Raw genomic sequence first — 17,375 nt, 5'->3', positions numbered from 1 at the left:
ATAAGCTGACACACATATTTTAAAATTCCATTAAAATGCTTAGATTTGCCCCTGAAAATGAAAATTGGTAGGTTATTCTTCCCATCCATTTCTCAAATCACAGCAGCTGCAATTCTCATAGCAGTCACGCCCTGATTTAAGTTGCTGAATTAAAAGTAAACTTTTGAAAAATATACAATACAGTGGAGACTGTGATCAATGGCCTGGATTTGAAACATAAGCTACAGTATCCGTATTTCAATCTTTTAAAATTACTTTATCTAAACACATGTAATCACTGTTTATGTATGTTAATGTATTTAAGCTGCTTAAACACAGTAAGAGCTAGCTTTAGTAAGTACAACAAATACAAATCTGCTACAAACTCTTCAAATCACATCTCGCAGAAAACAAAATGCTGGCTGCTCAAGTCATGTTTGAAGCAGATGTTAATCTTCAACTTGATAATCTGATTTATGGTAAATTAAACTCTTACATGAAAAGAAGCAATCTGCTCCCGGTCTAAAGGCTTTGTCACAGACAGCTGTCCTGAGATGGGGTTGATGATGAAGATGCCTGTTGGAGGTTGGTCAGCTCCTGGGCCAGTCACACTGTACCGTAGCGAGAGGCTTTTATCACGATCAGACCTAATCTATGTGTCAAAAAAGATAACATTTACATTAGCTAAAAAGAAGCAATGGATGGGACTGCTGCTGAGACCAGCAGCTTTTTTTTTTCCATCTTTAAGCTAAACATCTAATAATAATTATTCTGGGAATTGGACAAAATTAGTATAAAGTTTGAGGTTTTCAATTACACTCTTTGTCAGAAAGATGGTCAATGAATTTTTGGGAACATAAAAATATCCCTGCTTATTTCTCATAGGAGGATGAGTTGTATCAAACCAAAACAATTCAGTATACTTACCTTAAACAGATTTGTTTAGATCCTAGAGAAAACATATGCTATCATAAAACTACAAGAAAACTACATAAAACTATAAGAAAGAAAAAGTCTGCTTGTTTTTTTCCTTTTCTCCCATATTTTCCCAGACCAAAGCTACAGACTCTCTTCTGCCACTGGAAATAGCCCTTCAGAAACTCACCGGTTTTGTTTAAAGACTGAACTTTGGCCCCATCTTCCAAGGAAACATTAAAGGACAGTGCATCTGTGAGGAGCAGGTGAATCACCAGCCTGCACATCAACAGAACAGAGCAAAAACCACATCCTATCTACTTGAGCTAATGGTCTACCAAGTTCCAACAATCTGACTGACCAGGCAGTACTACGGCTGGAAGTCCTCTCCTGTGCTGGGCTTTGGGCAACAGCCACACCTCTGCTGCAGGGCCCTGGGGAACAGCTGGTGTCCTCACCCCATCAGATCCCATTTCCTTCTGCCTCCTTGTGCACCCCTCCTCCTGCTCATCCCCACATCCTCCCCCAGGTGGAAAACTCGAGTACAGGAGACTGGAGAACTCCTCAACCAGCAGAGATCCTCCTTAACCACTTAAGTAAGTCATCACAGCAATTACCACCCAAACCAAGGTCACCTTCCATGAGTACAGGAGCACAGGGACAACTTAAAAAAACAAGCAAAGGCAGCCCAGCCTGATATGTGGAAGTTCCAACAGAAACCAACACAAAAGACTGATAAATGTTTGTGTAATGAACAAGACATCATTTATGCAAAATCTCCTCAAGAGTTCTCTGAGGGACACTGAAACCACATTTCTATTAACTTCCTTACCCTAACTAATTCCTGAGGAAAAGGTCCTCTGGAATTTTCTGGTAGGTTGATTGGAGGAATAACCCAGTCTCTCTTCTGCCTCTTCAGAGGGCTGCTGTGCTTGTATTGTTGCCATGGAAATATGATGTCTTCAATTTTCTTTTGGTCCTTTCCCAGGTACAAAATGAAATTAAGTACATGTTAGAAGAAGAATTACCAGTAGGTATCATAAAACAGCTCAGATACAATTATATAATTGACCGAAAGGCTGTCTTTCCTCTGTGTTCCTAGAATTGTTTTATCTGCATTCACAGCACAGTATGAAAATAACCAGTATTATTTACAACTGCACTGCAAAATGTTAAGAACTCCTTTTTTCCTTATGCAAGTTTGAGGAGAAATGGAATTACAAGCCATTTGTAGAATGGCTTTACTGTGCAAACTATTCTGCATTTTCTGAAAAGTAGTTAATATTTTCCAGAATTTAATAGTATGCCTTTATGTATTTCTCATTACCTAGAACTTCAGTTCAGGTAATGTGCTACTGCACATTAAATTTAGATCTGGGTGTGCTAAAATATAATTTGGAGTTCCAAGAGGAGTTTAATACATACTGGTAAGGAATGTCTCAAATATTTATGACCCTATTAAAACCCTTAGAATTAATGCTGTAATTATTTTAAACCTATGTCAGCCATGATGGATGCAGTAGATGACCCACTTTACACATTGGGCATTAATCTCTGCTGGGTGTCAACATTCCTTTCCTATTCCCTCCTATATCTGCAGTCATTCCATCCTTTGGATGCCAGCATACATACAGCCCTGCTAGCTTGCTTAAGGGTGAAGACAGGGTGACAAAAACGCTTTCCAATTTTTCAAAGGTAGAACCTTTTTCTTTTTTAAATCTAATCAAGTATGCCACAGAATAAAAACAGATGCTCAGTCGAAGTCCAGGTTCTGCTACTCTACATTCTGCTGATGGTAAGGATGCCTGAACTGGATCTCTCGAAAGAACACGGCATGCCCTGGCATAACTAAACATCTGTTCTTTTAATAGACTTTCACAGACAAAATTACTGTATTTCCTGTGTTAAAAATGTGCTTTAGCAGATTTAAAATAATCAACAAGTGAGCAAATAAAAATCCTGAGGATTACACAGCTTTGGTCTCCAGTGTGTTCTCAGGAAAAATGTCTTGTGTAACCACACTATTTTGACATTATGTTTAAATCTTTAATGTGTACCTATTACAGGTATGTTAATCTATGAAGAAATTTTATTCTTTATTTGTAAACCAAGAACTTCATAAGAGAAGGTAAGAAACAGCAGGTAGCAAGTAGTATAACACCAAAAGGCAGTAGACCTAATACCGTCTTCCTAAAGTAAATGCACTGTTATCTGTATGTGGCTAGGTCTGATTTTTGTTACAGTATAGAGGTTATCCTGTAACAGCTTCCAGCAGAGGGAGACTATCTTCCTTACCAAGTAGTGCTGGAATTATGAATAATTTACAATGTCTAACTTGATTATGAAGGGACAAGACAAAGCAAATATTCCCTGCCTGAAATGCTTTCTTACCATTGCTGTGAATCTACAGCTCCCATCTAATAAACGTGACTGATTCTCACACAGATTTATTTATTTTGTGATTATATTTAACCACTTGAATAAATACTCTGCTACTTCCAAGCAAATTAGAATAAAGAAATGACTGTGTCCAAAATTTGGGTATATATCTAAAACGAAATAGAAATACAAACAACAAAAAGAAAGGGACACAAATATAAAAGCTCAAACATAATTCAGTATAGTTAAACAGGCATGCCTTTGCATACCTTAGCAAAGCTACAAAATAACAGACTATAAAAGAGTTATTACTAAAGCTCCAGCTTTAGGTGTCCCTTAATAAACCGCCTCACAGAGAGGCGCATGACAGAAAGAATCGGATCCCTATTTTCAGGCCTGTTTGTGGAAATACATTTATAAAGGCTGCATTTAGTTGTTTTACCTTTTCAGAAGCTCCTGTGAAGGTTGGTTCAGGGGTTAGCTTCACTCTCATTTGCCATTCTTCCTGGGTTTCCTTGTCTTGAGCAGACACTACGAACTCTGTGGGCTCTGCTGAAAGCTGAAAGCTTCGCTCTGCATAGACCACACCATCTTCACCTACTCTGAAATCTTCTGGCTCACTGCTTCCAAAGTGTATTTTTTTGTTTCCATCACAGCTTCGAAACCTCACTGTAAGCCAGACATAAAATGAAGAGCAAAAAATGAAAAAGCAGCCCCCTTGAACTCAGTGTGACATAAAATGCATTAAGAACAAAGATTCAAAAGCAGAGAGGCTTAACTTGTTGCTACTATAATCACATGCAATTATGAGTTAAGACATGTACTTTAGGGGTCAGTTCACATAACAGTGACATCTGTGGAGTGCTACGCAGAGATTTTAACCCTAGTTAGCCTGTCTCCTTTCCAAGGACACACACATAAACAGAGCAAGAAAACCACTTCCCTCCACACCCTTCGCTACATTTCAGTCAGTTTCCAGTGGAATGGCTGCAGGGATTTGCACCTTAAGCCTCAGGAAGATCCAGTCAAGTCAATTCATTAAAACAAACAAATTTAATTACAATGTAACCATTAATCATAAACACAACTGTGCTTCCAGCAGATTCCCTGCCAACCCAGGTAAAGCAGAAACCCAAAAGTCTGTTAAGAGATTAACTTCTATGCCCAGCTCAGCCAGCTGTATCATCTCAGGTATGTCACAAGCTCAGAGCCAGAGTTTCCTCAACCCTCATCTACAAGATGGAGGCAGCAGTAATTACTCACAGAGAAAATCGAAGTTAAAAACTTCATTTTATTATCTTTTTCTTTTAAATAAAGCTATTTCATGTACCACACATCCTTTCATCTACTTATGAGCTACCCACTGTTTAATTCCTCCACTCCTTCCTTTTGTCCTGCCTGAAAGATGTACACCAGAACAAGAAGTCAGTAAAACCGATTGTACAGACCATGATGTGAAGTTAAAAACAGAACTGACAAACAGGTTGCAGCTTTCTTCACCCAATTGCTTTCACTACTACTTACCTTCTGGGTTACTGCAAATAATAGTAGGTAAAAAATGATAGTGTGCTTTTATAACCAATGATAGTGTTTCCAAAGCATTATGAAGTATTTTGATTGTATGTGCAACAGAAGTGCAAAATATCATTATGAAGGTCATGCTGAAATTCACATAGTGAAGATGAAGATGGAATGAGGCTTTGTGTTTCATTTCAGTTATTGGACTTTTTTATATTGTGCTAAACCATGCACAAACTATTTAGCTTCAAAACCTAAAGGTCCTTCTCTCAAGAAAACTCACTATTAAATGTCATGCATCATATGCTTTCTCCTGTAATGCACTGTTTCCAGGAAGGCACTGAGAAGAAGAATCATACCTATTTTTATTTGAACTTCAAGGACTGAACTGATGTTCGGGTGACACATAAAATTTGTTTCCATATTGCACCCTTTCAGTTATCCAGAATACTCCGTTTTCCCTCTCCTGACAGAAATGACTGTACTTTAAAAGCATCCATCATGTGCAAAAATGAGGCAAGTAGAGCATTTCTCCAAATAAACAACAGAACATCAACCTTCTTCATACTGATCTTGGGGGCTGGGCAGGGATACTGCTTTTTCCAGATGGCTTGCGGAGTTTAAAGGTCTGCTTCCATGAAATGCCATCCCCACACTGGGGAGAAGAGCAACCCATGCAGACAAAGCACTGAACCCAGGAGAATAAATCTGCCTGGGTAAAAGGCTCAAACACCACCAGCAGGGCCCTTCCTGTGGTCCTCCTTGTAGGTGCTGCCTCAGGTCTTCCTCATTAGCAGTGAGTGCTTCACTGAAATGCTAATGAATACTCAACCCTCTGCATAAGTTTTCATACATATTACTCTCCAGGCAATCCCTACTGCTCCTCAAGTTCATCTTACCTCTCCATAAAGTACAGTTCACTTCCTTTCCTATGGATCTACAGACTACCAGTCTGCAAGACTGGAGGAAGGTGAACAGAACCTCTGGCTTGCTGTTCATGTGGGAGAAGAAAATAGGTCAAGCTCCCAGATGTTGACTGTCCCACTCTTTTCAACACTTAAGCCTTGCAGGGTGAGTCAGCTTACCACGACTGCGCGCTGAAATACAGCGTCCAGCTGAGAAAATGCATGATTCTAAGCCAGGGATGTAAAGCTACTAGTTAAGACAGCTACCAGTACCCACAATCATTACCACAGTCCTAATTCTCTAATTCTGATTAGCCAAACTTTCGAGCAGGATATTTTGTATAATTTAGCACAAAAATAAAGAGGTATCAAGAAGAGTTTATTCAAAAGTCACTACATCTACTAATTTAAGAACGACTGGACTACCAAACAGCGCTGCTGGTACTCGGGTTCAGAGGCACAGACCACCCATACCCCAGGCATGGAGAAAGCTGAGCCTTTCCAAGCGTCATCCCTGTTCACAAACAAAACTCTTGGAAACAGCTCCCATTAAGAGACTAAGGAAAAAAAACAGCCAGCAATAATAACCCATAGCTCTGTGCCTCTGCTGACCTCTCATCTCAGCTACAGCTGCTCTCAAAAGCTCTTCTTCAAAGGGTGCCTTGACCAAAAGGCTGAAGAGCAAGCCAGATTCACCTCTGGCTCTTCTCAGATGTACTTCTGAAAAGTAGGGAGTGGGAAAGAGAATGAATATTAATCTAAACTCTGATAATTACTGTTTTTTTTAATAGATGAAATTTAGAATTAATATTACAGTCATTATGGTCCGAAAGACTAAGACCTCACAACAGTATTTTATAAAAAAGTATTTTTGAGCTATTGCACAGTACCGTAATATATTCATTTTTGGTATATTCAAAATTCATAAAGATGATTTCCTTCCCCATCTTCTTACATATAAAATCCAGTAGGAAAAAAAAACAAAACCCACAATAACAAGGAAAAACACCCTGCTAGCCACTTCATTGATATTCTTCCTCCAGGCAACTGTATATTATGAAATTCAATGAAAATCCCTTTCCTTTGACAGTATCCTGGTAAAAATGTAGAAAACTATCAATACTTTGTGAGAATTATTCTCCCTTTGCAAGGAGCACACATTAACAAATTATACTCAAGTATAACCATCTATAATTAAATTCCCTTGACAGAGAACAGGTTGTGCAGTAGCTACTCTTCCCCCCCCCCAACTGCATAGTTATCAGTCTTGTAAATTGGATTTAGATCACTTCGCTTCATTTTTCAGTGTTCAACTGGTATGAACAAAGAGTGATTTCTGACTGTAAGGTTTTAGGTAAAGATTTTTGCAAAAATGCTACAGGACTTCCCCTCCCTGAGAATAATGACTGTTGATGCCAACCATTCTCTAACAACCACAGGAAAGGGAGGCCTGCTTTCCAAAAGTCACTTTGTGTTGACAGATCAATCATATTGATTCTTTTCATTTAAAAAAAAAGGTTAACTAGATACACTATGCAGCATCTTAGTCACTTTACAGGGTAGAAAGAGTAATCAAATATCTGATTTTACTGCTTTTTAAGAACATTCTCTGCATAAATGATCAGTGTATCTCATAACCTGTAAAAACAACTCATGGATTTATAAATATTTGTCTTTTGAGCATCTGAATAGTATCTGATTTTTAAGAGTATATTATTTGAAACCACTAGGAAGTATTTAATCATAATCTGAAATATAACTAGTTTGGTTTTAAAGAGAATCTGTACTCATATCAAAGCAATAATATGCAGCATGGGAGTAAATGCAATTAGTTCGCGTGTTCAAAATAAGGCTGTGCACAAGGATTTACAAAAACAGGGTCTTTAAACCAAAGAAAAATCATATTTAGTATTAAGATTATTATTAAACATTAGGCACTAAGACAAAGGACCATTATTATCCTAATTTGTAAGTCTTTTCTTGTCTTAAAAACAAGGCAAGTATAATCTACTAAAAAAAGAATAAAATAGGACCTCTGTGACTACAATATTCTAAAATGAAAATCTGCAGCTCTCTGGTATTAAAGCAAGCTTTCAAGCTGACACTCTTGCATGGAAGTAATTACAGTGTATGCATACGTGTGTAGTGTACAAAACATTAAGAACATGCAAATTCATTTAAAGTGCAGTGGTGGGCTACACCACTCATGCTCAGGTTCAACAAGATGAATGATTCATGGTATCTATAAAATACAGGTCTAGCCATGTACCTTCCTAGTAATCTTGTTACCTAGAACCATTTCTCAGCCAGTAAAGACCCTTTTTCAGCTACTCATGTTGGTTTTCACCCTTTGACAGCCTGCTTCTACTCTTTTACTCTTAGGCAAATAACATTGGAATTACTTGACCCAAGGACTGAGCACAGAATCACACAGTCATGGAATGGTTTGGGTTGGAAGGGACCTTAATCATCCTCTAGTTCCAACATCCCTGCCACAGGCAGGGACACCTTCTATTAGGCCAGGTTGCTCAAAGCCCCATCCAACTTGGCCTTGAACACTTCCAAGGATGTGACATCCAGAATGATATGATATATGAATATCACTTTTTCATAAACATATTCATGTACAACATAGAATATTAATACAGGATTTTCAGTACTTGTTTTGATCCTGAGATAGTTGCATTGAGTTTGCCATCTGGATATCTGCATTTTGAAAATATCAATTTATTTCCAGATAACATCTACACGCATACAAAGAGAAAAGCGTATTTCCTTCTGTGTATTTGCTGGAATGGTATTACACCTCTTGAAAGCTATTCTCAATGCCTAAGCATCAACCTCAAGACGAAGACTCACTTAGAGTACATTATGGAAATTGCAGCAAATTCCAACAACATATGCACTTCAGCAATACAGTGAAGAGTGTGCATCATAAAACGGAAAACCCAGGTATATTTAATCCACTCAGGATCACTCTGCAGCAGATAAAATACATAGAATAAGAAAGTAGCTTACACACAGCTACTCATCAGGTACCACTTTTACGTTTGACAGAATGAGAAATTATATGGAAACATTCTGCTTGAACTGTCTAGCTATCTGCATACTTAATATCTCAACACTACCTTCTCCAAGAACATTCTGTATTTAACAAGTCTCCCTACTTTTCAGAGAGAGAAACTGGAGAAAACCACACTAAAACACACTTTTAAAAATAACTACTTTAGAAATTAGTTAGTTATTCAGACTGGATACTTCTCTATCTGTAAGGTGATCTCCCAAGCCTACCAACAGAGTGCACATGCTCATATTTCAGTTCATGGTTTGCTGGAGTGGGTTGTGAAATGCCCATGAGACATCCTTTACTACAGTTATAGATGACCTTCAAGAAAAGTGGGGTTTTGACATCATGGTAGACCATAACAATCACAAAACTAAACTATGGTCTAACTTGCCTCTTCCACCACCACCAGCACTTCTAAAATGGGTCTGATTTTAGAACTTCCTGAGACCTGCTTAAAACATTATTTAATTTTTGATTTTTTGATACATGGGTGGTCTATAGCCATGAAAATGTCCTGTTGTCACCTGCAAGCTGAGAAAATTAGCTATAGAAATTTGCCAATGCAAAATAAATATGCAATATAATCAGGTTATTTTAGAGAATATAATTTTCCTACCTGTATTATGATTCAATTTGTCACAGTATCCTTTAGAGATACTTTAATACACAGTGTTGTTTCTAATAGGTTTTAGTCTTTTTTCTAATCCCCTTTCCTCCTTTTCTATCCATGCACTGTAGTTTATCCTGTACTCCAAACAACCCAGAAAAATCCCAAAGCACTCCTCATTTTGAGCCTTTCTGGAGCAACCAACCTGCCACACTTCAAAAGAAAGCCTGGCTGTCAAAAGGCAGCTGCTTACCACTTTCCGAGAGGCAAGCCTGCTAATTCAGTAATTGCTTTTGAAAAACTCTGCCTTTGTGCTGAGCTCTGCATTCTGCCACGCCAGCCCACGCACAGTAGAAGGCTACTTCAGCAGGTCACACAAAACCACCTGGAGTTTTGCCACTTACTAAGGGACAAATATCATGCCATTTTCACTTGACTTCGCAAGCTTTACAGCCTGGTGCCAAGAGAAAGCCAGGCTACAAAGCCCACAAGATGGGAAAGCGTCACACCAAAACGTTTCAACTGAAATAAAACTGGGGATACATTCAAGCTATTTACCAACTTTAGGCGCTTCATGATCTGACTCCTAACAGCTTAACTTTCCCTATTTCCATACTGCATGGAAATTATAACGTATTGTTTAATCATTTGTCTATTCAGTTAGGAGAACAATCATTACAAGGAAAAGTGATCCCCAAGACTTACAGTTTAATTCCTCTTCTACGGTTATTTCATTAACTGAAAGCAGTGCCAGAGTGATCTGCAGCAGGCATTAGGTAAAACCTTGTACTAATACAAGATTTTACTCTGTGTAAAATTATGATGCTGCTAAGCCAATAGTCTCCTGCAGAAAAGCTATAAAGTTGTATGAAAAGTTATATGACATACTGGTAGAAATAATTTGTGCTGGTTACTGCAACTAATGCTCATTAAGTGCAGTGCTTCCTGCCCCACTCCCCAGCCTGCTAGTTCTAGATAGACAAATATGCATGTTTCCTAAAATAACATACATTTAAGGCAATCTGGCAGCCTACACAACAGAAGAACAGTGGACATACGCCTCCTTCTCCTTACTTTTGCAGCATATATTTTTATTCTTAATTTGTACAACTACACTTTGATTTTTTTTTCCAAGTACTTTGTTGCAGGGTGTAATTGGGAAACATTAACACCCAGTGCATACTCTGTCCTACATTAGAAGACCGCCGCCCCACAAACCCTACTAACTCAGACACTAAAATGTATTTCTAAAGTATTTTCTTTCACAGGTAACTATCACCAGACTGTCCGATTCCCGCATTCACAGTGAAAGACTCACACAGTTCTTTAACAAAATGCCAATCTAGTTCCCAGTTCCCATAATCCTCTTTGTTTACAGAACAAAGTCGTAACAGGCGTGCCAGAATGAAAATGGGGATAATGTTCTTTCTATTCGACAGAAATGCCTCTGCAGCTTTTCAGAAGGGGAATACCAGCCATCAGCAAAACACAGGACTGGTATCTCAAATAGAGTCCAAATTATATCTGATTCACTGACCCTTTTCAGTCCTTGCCTCTACCACTCACTGACACAAAGATCTTCTGTGCTTTGACACCCCTTTTGTCTTTATTTTAGAAAAAAATTAAATGCAGAAAAAGAGAATAAGCATCTTCAAGCAGGGGAAGTACTTCTATTTCGACAACTGCTTTTGTTTTAAAACACAAAAGGTTTCTTTCCGGATTCCTCCACTCTGTATTGTTTAAGGCTGTTTCACTATGGATGAGCCTATAGGCCCCTGCAGAGTTCTGCACCAGCTTTTTTTCTAAATGATGCTAGCTGAAAGAAAACTCAGTAATAAATGTCATTTCTGTACTCTGGAGTATGCAATGCGCCTTTAATACTTTCCCAAGTATACCATTCTACACAGTAATAAAAAGAAGGATTAAACACTAATCTCTTATACCCATAATGCATCAACTGACTACACCTGCTAAAATCCAATTTGGTAATTAAAAAATATATCTACTGAACAGTCAAACCCGGAGACTAAAGGGAAAGTACTTTCTCTGCAGATGGGTAGCAGAAAACACAGTTTCAAAATTCAGGCACTTTACTCAAACCTATTTTTACCTCTATTCATTTTTATGTGACCTTAAGCAGTGTAAGAAACAAATACCTACAATTATAGTGCAGCAATTAAAGGGCAGTTTTATTGCTACAGTAATGACTTAAATACCTAGTAAAAACTGGATAAGCAACTTTTCCTTTTAGTCTATCTTTAGAAAACAAAAAACAAAAAAAAAGTTAGCTTTTCTATTTTTCTTCTGTTTTTTTTTTTTTCTCCCTTGTTAGCAATAAGGAGACTGAGAATAGATGCTTTTATATTGTCTCTTTGCTAACTATTCCTGGCTCAAACTCCTAGGCTTCAGGTTTTGCATTTTTTTCTAGCTCTTCTTTCTTCTTTATACCTCCTCCTCCCTCTCTATCCAGGTGTTCTGTTTTCTTGATTTTTAAAACAAATTACTTTATTCCCCAATACTCCCATTTTTTCCGACTCTCTCTTTCAACTGTGCTCCTGACAGAAATGCAAAGGTGCAAAAGCCTTACTAATTTCAGGCTGACAACCCCGTCTGCAGCTCAGGCTTCGAGTACATATAGGCAGAAAAAGCCTGTCACTGGAGGACTGTCTTAATTAAAAAATAAACTAATTAATTAAATAAAAATGCAGGCTTCTGGAGTTTCTGTAAAGAGCCAGGACTTGCTGAATATCAAACCAGTGCATACTTTCAAACGAGCTGATGATCTGTTTCACCAATACAACTGGTCAGCAGTTTTCCACAGCAGCTTAAGCCCCCACACTAAGAGGGGTTTAGGAACAACAACAGAACATAGGGAGAAGCATGCATGTATCACTTGTATGCTGTATGCCATTTCTTATAACGAAAATAAATACAATAAAATTATATTAGGTGTTTTTCTTACTAAATTATAGGACTGCTCAGGCAGAAGCAAATGTTGTATTTGCATTGCATTGCAACAAAGAAAAATTCCCAGCTCCAACAAAATGGCAGCGATCCTGCCAAGACTCTTGCTTCCCATTTCAAAAAACAGTGTCTTGAAGCGGGACCATTTAATGTTCTCTGTTCCGCTGTGTAAACCAGGACAGTACCCATCTCTTGGGAATACATTTTGCAGTCCCTCCAATGTGGCTACAGATGCAGCAAGGGGACAGGGAACAGTTTTCCTTGAAGTTGCCCTTCAGCTTCACAAATCAGTGCACATTTGAGTGTGATGACCTTCTATGATTACCAGTGTTGCTTTTTCTCTCTCCTTCCTTCCTTGGTTTGGTCTGTCCAACAAAGGCGGCTTTTGCCACTCTCCTACCAGCCATTTTGGGCACACTATGGACTAGTTTTCCAAAGCTGCAAATATTTTTAATGACTTTTGAAAAGTCATTAGTCACTCTCAAGGAACTGTGGCAGCTCTTCATGACACTTCTTTCCTAAAAGATAAATTCTGCTATCTCCAGGGAGAACCTGAAGAACCTTCCAGGCAGTGGAGCTGGACATGGATACAGCTGCATCAGCATTCCCACAGCAAAAGGCAGGCACAGCCCATCTCAAAGCAGAACCACCCTATAATACAAGGCTGTTCATCGCCTTAGCACATGGATAATGGTGGAAAAATATCCTATTTGCTTGAATGCTGTGCTTTTTTTTATCAAAAAAGGGCAAGAAACCTACCAGTTAACAGTGTGGAAGAACAGCAGAGACAGCCTAGCAGCATTTACACTGATGTGTTAGATAGTATAATCCCTGGGATTTATGACTTTTATTGCTATCACTGGAACATGAACCATCAGTAGGCCTCAGGCAGAAAAATAGCTGGCATGGCAGCTTAATGTTTTGTCAGACCTTAGGTTAATATTATTAAACACAAATATCTTACCATAAAAATCAAAAAAGCACTTGGTGACTGGCACAGGCTAGTACAGTGTATTTCACAGCCAGATCGCAGTAGACTTACAAAGCAGAGGTCTCAATTAGTTAGAGCAATATGTTCACCTCATTATAAGGGAGTACACCCGTGTGTGAAAAATTAACTTCTAAATGGGTATCTTCTACCTGTATATACCACTTTTATAATCTAAAATGGAAAAGTTGATGTGCTAACTAATCATTAATTATTTAAGAGGGGAAATGGCCTGGGTTCAGCAGTAGCAGCCATTTTTCTCCTTAGCTGGTGCAGTGCTGTGTTTTTGACTTTCAGCCTGGGAACAACACTGATAACACCGATATTTTTAGTTACTGCTCAAACGTTTAGTCTGACCAAGGACTTTCTGAGCCTCATGCTCTGCCAGGGAGAAGGGGAAGCCAGGAGGAAGCAGAGACAGGACACCTGACCCAAACTAGCCAAAGAGGTATTCCATACCACAGCACATCATGCTCAGGATGTAACTGGGAGCTACCCGGAAGGGCTAGTTCACTGCTGGGTCTGGCTAGGTATCAGTCGGTGTGTGGTATTGTATACTCTTCCCTTGTTATTTCCTTTATCATTATTATTATTGAAGGTAGCAGTAGTGGTTTTGTGTTATACCTTAGTTACTGGACTGTTCTTATCTCAACCCGTGGGGTTACATTCTTTTTCGATTCTCCTCCCCATCCCTCCGGGAGCAGGGGCAAGAAAGGGGGGGGGGGGGGGGGGGGGGTAGACTGCGTGGTTCTGATTTATGGCCTGTGCGGTTCTGATTTATGGCCTGTGCTTAAACTACGACAGGGAAGTACCAAGAGAACTGGCAGGAAAATGCCTAATTTCACATATCTGAAGGTACCTCTATCACCTGGGCTGTTCATTCAGTAGCTTGTTATAGCATCTCTTCAAACACACCTCACATTGCCCCTAGATGCAATAACTGTGTGTAGATACCTTAAAAACAAAGGGCTACTAATATTAGCCATCCTGCTTAAATGAATTAGAAATATGCAGGGAATCATTCGATACTCTTGACCCCGAAAGTTCATTATAGTGAAACCTTGAAGCTGTATTCAGTCCTACAGCAAAGAATGATTAGTATGTATTTTACATATTTTTCCTCTTGAGCTACATAAGTACAGTGATCAGAAAAAAATCCAGTGCTTTTTAGTGACTGGCACTTAGTAAATACTAACAGATTACAGTACTTAATTACTTTTATCTTCTTTGTTGATTACCTAAACCATATTCCGGATGAGATGAAAATCATCCATTGTTGCAATGTTACCAAATCTTAACAGCACAAAAGGTATCAAAAGAGGAAAGGTCTGACCTACTGAGTCAGGACTTCAGACATGAGTCTTGTCAAATTGCTACTTTATTTTGTGTAAGGTCTACCTGGTAAGTGTAAAGTCTACCTGGTAAGCTAGAGAAACACTAGCTGCAAGCAGAAACAGTATCCTTGTTTCATGTCTGACTGCACTACATGCTGCAAACTCCTTAAAATGACCAACATGTGGTCACTTGTGTACAGCTGACACAGGTTAAGTTAAAATTCAAGCAACACTGCTTTCCTGCAAGAACATTTACCATATCTTGTCTAGTGATTACAAAATTAAGAGGCTCAAATAATCCACTTAAATTGACAGTAACAAAATTGACAGGAATAAAAAAAGGTGTTATGTTAGGAAAAAACACTGATAGAAACTGTTTTCTTTACAAAACGCAGAGAAGCGTGACAGCAGCACAACATGGTACCTGGGTTTATACAGCAAAGAAAAAAAAACCACCACAACCCTTGGATACAATATGCAGACAAATGAGAGGGATACAGACAGACTTCATTCAAGAGCCAACTTTCAGTACAGCCACTGCAAAATTAAGACATACTTTAGGATCTTATGCCAAGACAATGTTGTGCAAATTTATGCTATTTATTCCAGGTGGGAACAGACAGACACAGACCTGACTAAACACACTGTCATTTAACAACTGCAACTCAGTCCAGCCACAGAAGAGCACAAAAGAAAAAGAACAGGTTGTCTGATGTATTTCAAGATACACTTCCTATGATAAATGCAGCACTTTTTTTTTTTTTGGTGTCTAGACTTTCCTGTGGGCCTTGGGAGTGCAAAACATAAGGCACTTGACATTCAAATTGTGTTAGATTGGAATAATGCCTGAAAATGGCAGGGGTTTGACTGATTGAACTAGAACTGAAGATTCTACTTTTAGCAAAGCCTAAGGATGGGAGCAGGATATTACCTTTCTGAACCCTTTTGTTGGGTTGAACAGTTACATGAGCTTCGAGACAAAAGATTACAGTTATAAATATCACAATGAAAACCCCATATGTGATAATGGCTCCTAAAGGGAATCATTAGGATTCATTTCTGGATGTGGCAATTAACCTATTACTGTCTGAGTCAAACCTATTTTGCTCAGAAGCAGTGAGGTATTGTACTCTATGTAGTCTTGATTTCTCCATTATTGGTCACGACACTCTTAAGTTTCTTAGTAAAGATTACACAGCATCACCCTCCAAAGGTCCAGATTAAAAACTGTCTGGGAATTATCCCTACAGCAATCAGTATAATGGGACTGATCCCTGAGTGAGAGTCCTAGGTACCACATGAAAATAGTAATAACCTCTAACATTTGCATGAATCAAACATGGTCCAGCCACCACAGATAACAGACACATTTGGTAGTAACTTGCAGAATTAATTCATCACAAAAATGAAATGAAATTTGTCTTTAGAAACCTAAGCAGTCTCTTACTCCAATAGGAAGGCATTCCTCCTCTGCTTACCAGAATACTAAATACTTGTTTCCAAAAGGAATTTGAGTGGAAAAAGCCCAATTGTAATTAACATTGCAACATTTCAATGGCTATTTCAGCTGTCATCTGTGTTCCTCTCAATTTTCCTCAGATGTTTGAATTCCTTAAAAAGTCACCTGTGGCATTCACTCATGAGAACAAAACCTCTTTTCACTTCCTCTCCCCCAAAATAATGCCAGTTTGCAAAGGGAATAAATAAAGCCATACTATACTTGCTATATACTTCAGAAAATACTACCTAGTGTGTCCTACAGTAGTGACTGCTGATGCAGAGATTTTTTTTCCATAGGATAAGCATTATCATGAACATACTGTATAAAGATCATAGAAATGCTGTCCTGTGATAGCTAAGATAAGGAGATTCATGATCTATTTAAATTATTATGAAAGTTACTCATGACAAAATTCTTTCCTTTCCTGGTGCATGATGTGTGGTTCCTCTCCGATAAATCTCAAACACTTACTATAACCAAGACATGTTTTCATACACATATTGAAAACGCTTTTGGTCCGTAAATGCAATAGTTTCACCTATTGAGAGAAGACGAAGTCATTCAGTGAGACAACATACTGAATTTCTGTTGAAACAAAACTGTAGAGCGTGAAATAGCAACCTGTCATCAGATGTTGGGAGTCTGATGTTCATCAGCAGCAGCTAAAACCACTCTTTCCTCCCACCTATGTCTGAGGAAACTGACAGCCATCTGCACGCAGGTTTGGCCAGCCTACATCCTGCATTACAAACTCTGCAAAGCTCTTTAGGATCTATTTCATTAGGGTTTAGGGCTGTGTTCCAGGAAGTAGAAACCCGAAGTAAAAAAAACACATCCCCAAAAATCACAAGCATAAAAACAGACCAAGCCAAACCACCCCAACACAAAAAAAAACATCAACACAAAATTCCCGCTCACACGTGCACGCTGAAAATCAAACCAAAATAAAACCAAGGCTCAAGGCTGTCTGCAGGCATTCTTCACTGCAATCTACCTTCTATTAAAATGTGCACACTGCAGTTGAAGAATGGACCCCTATCCACATCACCCTACCTCATTTCATATTAAAGTTCATTTGCCCTCAGGACAAGGCTCCTAGTGAATACAGCCTGACAGCCTGCAAACACAGGCAGGGGAGTTGTCCGAAAGGCACTATCCAGCACATGTGGAATCACACGTCTTTCAAGCTTTGTTTGGACAGGCTGCTCACAGAGACAG

General features: G+C 38.7%; 1 protein-coding gene across 2 annotated transcripts in view; it reads right to left on the bottom strand.

Moving 5' to 3' along the window:
• The window catches only part of CDH2 (cadherin 2), a 117,816-nt gene that overhangs the window by 35,186 nt on the left and 65,255 nt on the right, over positions 1-17,375 (bottom strand). For both annotated transcript variants that reach the window (XM_061448602.1, XM_061448603.1), the window contains 3 exons: positions 3,716-3,942; positions 1,727-1,873; positions 476-631 (listed from right to left, as the gene is read on the bottom strand). In XM_061448602.1, the coding sequence (XP_061304586.1) occupies positions 476-631; positions 1,727-1,873; positions 3,716-3,942 (530 nt within the window). The remainder of the gene's footprint in view (positions 1-475; positions 632-1,726; positions 1,874-3,715; positions 3,943-17,375) is intronic.

Source organism: Pezoporus flaviventris, unplaced genomic scaffold, assembly GCF_033815535.1.
Source record: "Pezoporus flaviventris isolate CSIRO_AGI_PZ_B2104156 unplaced genomic scaffold, CSIRO_AGI_Pfla_v1 ptg000007l, whole genome shotgun sequence".
NCBI lineage: Eukaryota > Metazoa > Chordata > Aves > Psittaciformes > Psittacidae > Pezoporus > Pezoporus flaviventris.
This window is presented reverse-complemented; position numbering and strand designations above follow the sequence as displayed.